The sequence below is a fragment of the Centroberyx affinis genome, unplaced genomic scaffold, assembly GCF_046629955.1.
Source record: "Centroberyx affinis isolate AG114_WGS23_722 - 3 ecotype Tasmania unplaced genomic scaffold, CSIRO-AGI_Caff_v1 ptg003208l_1, whole genome shotgun sequence".
Lineage (NCBI taxonomy): Eukaryota > Metazoa > Chordata > Actinopteri > Beryciformes > Berycidae > Centroberyx > Centroberyx affinis.
Window position 1 is genome coordinate 156,691 of NW_027281247.1, and position 6,528 is coordinate 163,218.

Below are 6,528 nucleotides of genomic sequence, written 5' to 3' on the forward strand. Positions count from 1 at the left end.
TGTTTTTATATTTCTATTTCACTTGTTTCTGTTTCTATACTTAATACTGAGAGAAGTTGATGTTACGTATCTTAAGAGTAGGTGTGAAGAGAAGCATTTAAATAAGTGTCAAAGTGTGTCAAGGACAACAGTGCTACAAGATATTATATCTCGAGTGGTTGTTAAACTTTAACTTGACAAAGAGGTGCAGGACTAAGTTAAAGGTCAAAAACAAGATGAGTGAGTGGTATCAGGGCCAGTGCTCACAACAATACACACTTCACTGGGGCTTAATGTAGGTGCCTGGCAGAGGTCAAAGGTCATCACATGCCTGAGATGGGGTTTTGTCTACAGCTCATCTATAAAATCAATTATCTTACAGCCAAGAGGGCATCCATGATTAAGTTTGTGGCGGTCATGTTACAGACATAATGGGCAACCGAAGAGGATTTTTTTCATACATGATATTTTTATTTGATACTATCATTTGTGAAATTGAAGACAAACACAGATCCTGTAAAATCAATATCAAAAGTCACTGCTGTTTTTAAAGTACAGTGAAATGAAAAGGCACATGTGATTGATCGTCATATCAAGGCATAACTTTCCCTAATTGATCTAATTGACAGAAAAAACAAACTACAGCACAGATGCTTTTGGCTTGATTGCGTCTTTGAGGAAAATTCTGTCTGAGATGCTGGTTGGCATGTAGGACAACGGCAACCAGAAGAGCTTGGCGTCCCATCCAGGAGAGTAGCGAGTGCGAGGGTGAATGGCAGAGACGGCGTGCTCCATGCAGCTGACCACCTTCATCAGGTCCCCATCCGTCAAAAGGCTAAACCTTTCCTCCATCTTTTCACACGCTGAAAGAGAAGCACTGCCTTCATTAATGTGTTGTTGACTTACATTTGATACGGACATGAGAGAACTCATCAAAATTAAACATTGTAGTTATGATTTATTTATTTATTTAACAGGGAGAGTGCATATTAATGAACATGTAAAACCAAATGTACATATGCCAGATTTAACCACCAGGCTAATTTTCATCTGTTGTCCCTTGGCAGGTTGATGTCACAGTTAAAATACATGTAATACATTTAATGAATCTAAATAAAATAATTATAGCATAACCTATTAAAAAGATAGGAAGAGGGGAAAAAATGGGGAGGAAAAAAACTATATACGTATATATATACACATATATACACACACACACACATATATATATATACAGTATATACTGTATGTAAACCTTTAAACAACTGTAGGTACAATCCCTCAGCCGTCCTGAAAACTACAGTTCCCTATGTAAAGAACTACAACTGTTTCCTGTGGTAACCCCCCTGAACACCCAAAACCGTGCCCTGATAGGCTGCGAGTCATTTCACACCTAGGTGTGAAATCACCTTCCTTAAAAACCAAGTGCTGCCATTGTTCGCTCTTACGCTCTTACGCTCTTACTCTCTTTGCTGCTCTTACTGCTCGGTCTCTCAAGCCCTTTGGGGCTCCCCTTGAGTTCTCTCCTGGTGGCTGCACAGAAGGACTGGTGTCCCTTCTCCTGCAGGCCCAAGGCCTGTACTGTCTCCTCCAAAACGGAGTGAATACGCGCAGCCTACCCTCTCTTCCCTGCAGAAGCAACCTGCGGACGTGAAAGGAACTTTCCTCTGCTAAGAGAGCAGAGTGACCAGAACCAGGACCGAACCAGAGGCCTACACCAGAAGCCTACGACGTGCTGAGGAGCGCACACAACTCTCTCCCTTTTCTTCCACATGCAACAGATGTGGCCAACAGAGAGAAACACCGCTGGATCACCAACCCAGACATCAGGACACAACAGAGCAATCCTTTTCCCTGGAAAACCAGAGTTTTGAAACCGCAAGCTTTGAACCGCTCACAACGCGACAAAGGACTCCAAGTAAGACTGTAACAACTGGGCATATAGCATAGCAACAGCATTAGGAAAATGACATATATATTTTCAATGAAGTGAATGTAAACTGTTTACTAATGCTGAATTGTTGATATGTATTATAGTTACAAACTGTTAGTCGGTTTACACCAAATAGCCATCCCGTATGTTAGATAGTTAAAATACACCCAAACTTAGGGTTTGCGTGTATTTTAACTAACATGATCTAACTTCATGATCTCATAACAGCAAAGAATATATCGTTATTCTATTTACTCATAGTCTATTGTTAGATAAAATCCCTGAATTCTCATTCAACTTAGTTTACCAACTCCACCAGGCCTACACAGCTTTCCCTCCATCTAGGCCTATGGTTTACGACCCTTTGTTCTCTCTAACAAAGGGCCAGGACCTGGTCATGTGGCCAGCATGCTCATACATACCTATAGTTAAGGACCCACGCACACTCACACCCATACTCTTGTAAATAATTTGTAGTAGTTTGTGTTACTTTTAATCAATAAATTGTGTGTTTATACAAAAGGGTCTTGTGTCTGTATTACAGAATGCATGAATGAACCAACCTCTGCTGTTAAAGTCCTCACTTTATCCTTCAACCCTTAGTTAAATTACCAATATTATTACTTTAGTGTTAACTGAAGGTATATTATTGTATTTTAATTGAGATGAACTATTAATATTGAAATTTCAATAATAATTATTCAATTGTTAGTTGATATTTCAAATTGATGGTTAACTTTATGAGACTGATATGAGACTGATTTTTAGACATTGTAGGAATATTTATCTTACCATTTGTGCCACTTTATGAAAATTATATAACTCTTCATGATCAGTGTCACTGTGTGAAAAGACTCCTATTCCTTACATAAATACTAGGACATTCCCTACACAACTGAATGTATTGTGGATTACTATCTACACTCATTTAAAATGCAATGATTTTTTTCATTAAAAAAAACATCATGAGTGCATATATTTTACCATGGGTGGCAACAGTGGGCATCACACCCCTAACACTGTCATAGAAACTCACTTTGCTCCAAGTAATGCTGTCCATAGTCATCTTTCACACTCTGAGGTAAATTATCCCAGAGTTTCTGTAGGTTTTTCTTCAGAAGTGATGTATCAGACACAGCTGTTTTGAAGAACCCCGGCTCAATGCACAGGACCTTGACTCCAAAGTGTGTCATGTTTATCCTGAAAGACAGAAATGAGGTTTGCTACAAGTCATGAACAGTCCATGAGATGAGATGCTAAAGTGAGTAGCATTTATCTATGGCATTAGACACTTGCAGCTAGTCTCACCGCAGGCTGTCATTGAAGGACTCCACGGCATACTTGGACACACAGTAGGGTCCACCAAATGGGCTGACTCGCCCAAACACACTGGCAACATTCACCACCCTGCCTCTGGCCTTCTTGATTAGAGCGAGGACACTCAGCGTTACATCAACGACTCCATTCAGATTGACAGCTAGCATAGACTTGTAGTCCTCTATGGTGAGCCAGTCAGTGGGAGCAGATGGCACAGAGATGCCGGCATTGTTCACGACAGCCCACAGTCCTGCAGCATCAACCAACATCAACACAAGGAGATCTTCCTTAATACAGAGTGACATTCCTCACCTGCATGCACTTACATGCCACTTTGCTACACCCAGTAGTGAGAATACTGCCTGCAGGTGAGGTTGTGTCAGAGAAACCATGGCTCCTGGCAGTGTTAATTTGAAATACATCATCAGCACTACATACTTCAACCTTACATGAATTTTGAAAGTCTTTTGGCTAGTATTTGGGATGAACATGATACCCATGAAATGAAATACAAAATGTTAACAATGTGACAGATATAGATATATATGACAGATATATCCCTAAACGCCACTTACCCTTCTCTCCCACCAGAGTCTTAATGAGAGCTCCTGCCCTGCTGACACTTTCAGAGTCGCTGACATCCAGGTGAATGGGTGTCAGTTTGTCAGTACAAACCTTTTTCAGCTCATCCTCGCCCTTCTCAGTGTAACAGCCTGCAATCACACGGAAGCCTAGCTTGTCCAGGTGTCTCGCAAGGAGATTCCCAAACCCAGAGTCACAGCCGGTGATGTAGACGTATTTCTCCGACTTGTTGGGCACTCTTTGGGCTTCCTTGTACCAGCGATACAGGAACCAAAGAGCCACCAGGCCCAAGATATACAGAAACATTTCTTTTCTAAAGGCAAAGAAGAAACCAACATATTATACTGTGCTGTTAACAGATGGATGGTTTCCTAAAAAATTAAACTGTCAGAGAATTAATACATATAGAAAATAAATCACATTAACTTTTTTTTTCATTTATTAGTAATGAATGAGGCTCCAAATGAGTTAAATACTCAGAAGACAAGACGGCTCCATAGGGCATGACTTTTTTTTATCATGCGAAATAAGCACGTTAGAATATGATATTATTCTGCCACATCCAGCACTTTAAATCTGCAAGGCAATTTCTAAGAGTGGCTAGACTATACCTTCACACAACCTCCACACATGGAAACCCAATAAAATCACTCTGTATACTCTCTTGTTCAGAGTAGATCTGGTTGCTGTGCTGGCGCATTTGGCACATTTAAGCAAGAGTTAAAGCAATCCCTTTTCATGATGGCTGTTTGATATTAGATCTCATTGATCCAGATCAGGTCAGAATATACTGTATAAATAGAAATATTTATAAAAATTAAGCAGTCTTTAATCCTTTTGTGATCTGGGAAAAGTGACCCTTGGTTTTAATTGTTTTAATTATTTTAAAATTGTATACTGATTTCTTGGTAAGGCACGGCTATCTTGCACCAAGATTAATCACATACCCTTTCGCCCAGATCACAGCCTGCTGTCTCTATTGACTGGATCAAAGTCTACACTGAAAACATCAATCAGTAATTTGGCTTCAGACCTCCTAGATTCTGGAATGGCCTAGCTATATTATTACTATTATAAATTATAATCACATGGCCACAGTTTATCATTTCGTGGTATTTACGCAAAAAACACAAAGTTCAAAATAAACAAAGCTGAAAATAAAGATGAAGCCTTGCCTGAAACCTGATACCTGAAAGATTTACACCTTTGCATTGAAGTCGCCCAAGAACGTTAATGCAAAAAACAAAACAAAAACCCAAACTTACATTAAAATCGATGCTTAATGTCGTTATGTTTTCGGCGTTGAACGTGGCAGACACGCAGGCCCTGAGCCTCCAGTGGAAACACTGTGGAGATATATTGATATTTTCCCCTTTTCCCCTCTAACTTCCGTGATGTAGCGGCTGTTCTCTGGTCTTTTCAAAACTGCAGCCTGCAGACTCGCAAAAGAACCTCATTGGACACCACCCCTACAGCAGAAGAGCGTACAGGAAGTTTATTTAATGTTTTTTCAATAAAGATTGAAAAAAGAAAAAAAGAAAAAAAGGAGAGCGTGCAGGGGGCGCCATCTGCTGGATAATGCCCGATACTGTCTATAGATAATAATAATAATTTATTTGTATAACACTTTTCAATACAGTCGACAACAGTCAACAGAAAACACAGCAAACAAACAAATAAAATAAAATAAACACCACACAATAAAAGCTTTTTTTTTATTTATTTTTTTTATAAAAAAATGTCTTAAGAAGTTAAATAAAACGGGGAACTGACTCTGCAAGATAGAAGATAGACAGACAGAGATAGATAGATAGATAGATAGATAGATAGACAGAGATAGATAGATAGATAGATAGATAGATAGATAGATAGATAGATAGATAGATAGATAGAGAGAGATAGATAGATAGATAGATAGATAGATAGATAGATAGATAGATAGAGATAGATAGATAGATAGATAGATAGATAGATAGATAGATAGATAGATAGATAGACAGACAGACAGACAGATAGATAGACAGACAGATGCACTTGATACTAGGTGTGTTGGTACTGCCTGCAGTTGCAGCGGTGGTGTTAGTCTCATCCTGCTGTTAGTCTCATCCTCTCCTAATCTGCCTACATACAGTTTCCTGTCTATAGCAGCTTTAAGAGTGAAAACCACCACAAACACTGCCTCACTTTCTTTGCACACTGTCCCTTCCCCTGCTGTCATGGATACTCCCTGCCTGTGTATTATCAGTTGACTAACCGGCTGTAAAGGAGGTGTAAAGGAGCAAATTCCTAATCTAGGCTTTCTACTTGTTCTGGCGGGCATTGACCTCCTGGCATCCTCCTCTGTGCTAGATCAATCAAACTGTAATTGATTTTTTTTTTCATGCCCACTTTTTCTCAGAAAAACACAAATTATTTCCATTTTTTTTCATACCCAAGTATATAGTATAGTAAGGAAACTTAAGGCTATTAGAGTATAATTTAGTATTAAATAAATAGTTTAAGTGATTTAAAGAGATATTTTATTTAAGGGGATGATAGACCTAATGGCACTATGTTTAGTTACTGTCTGAAAGTAATAATTACACCTTAGAGAGCTGAAATGTCAGTCTAAAGTGTTACCAGTTTCACACTTTCACTGTGACAATTCACATTTGATTAGGCCAATTTTAGACTGTTTGGTTATTTAGCCTTGCAAAAAATGATCAAATAATTTGTTC

The 6,528-nt window shown here is 38.9% G+C and overlaps 1 protein-coding gene across 1 annotated transcript; it reads right to left on the minus strand.

Moving 5' to 3' along the window:
* Positions 1-472: 472 nt before the first annotated feature.
* dhrs9 (dehydrogenase/reductase (SDR family) member 9) lies at positions 473-5,217 on the minus strand. The gene is made up of 5 exons (XM_071538136.1): positions 5,077-5,217; positions 3,805-4,124; positions 3,221-3,479; positions 2,949-3,112; positions 473-842 (listed from the first exon to the last, which is right to left on the minus strand). The coding sequence occupies exons 2-5, from the start codon at positions 4,115-4,117 to the stop codon at positions 619-621; spliced, it is 960 nt and encodes a 319-aa protein (XP_071394237.1). The 5' UTR covers positions 4,118-4,124; positions 5,077-5,217; the 3' UTR covers positions 473-618.
* Positions 5,218-6,528: the final 1,311 nt, after the last annotated feature.

Excerpts from the sequence above, each read along its gene's own strand:
- dhrs9 (XM_071538136.1), bottom strand. The coding sequence starts at position 4,117 with ATGTTTCTGTATATCTTGGGCCTGGTGGCTCTTTGGTTCCTGTATCGC. Across the intron at positions 3,480-3,804 it reads GACTCTGGTGGGAGAGAAGG|GACTGTGGGCTGTCGTGAAC; the intron begins GTAAGTGGCGTT and ends TTGATGCTGCAG. Across the intron at positions 3,113-3,220 it reads TCCTTCAATGACAGCCTGCG|GATAAACATGACACACTTTG; the intron begins GTGAGACTAGCT and ends TCTGTCTTTCAG.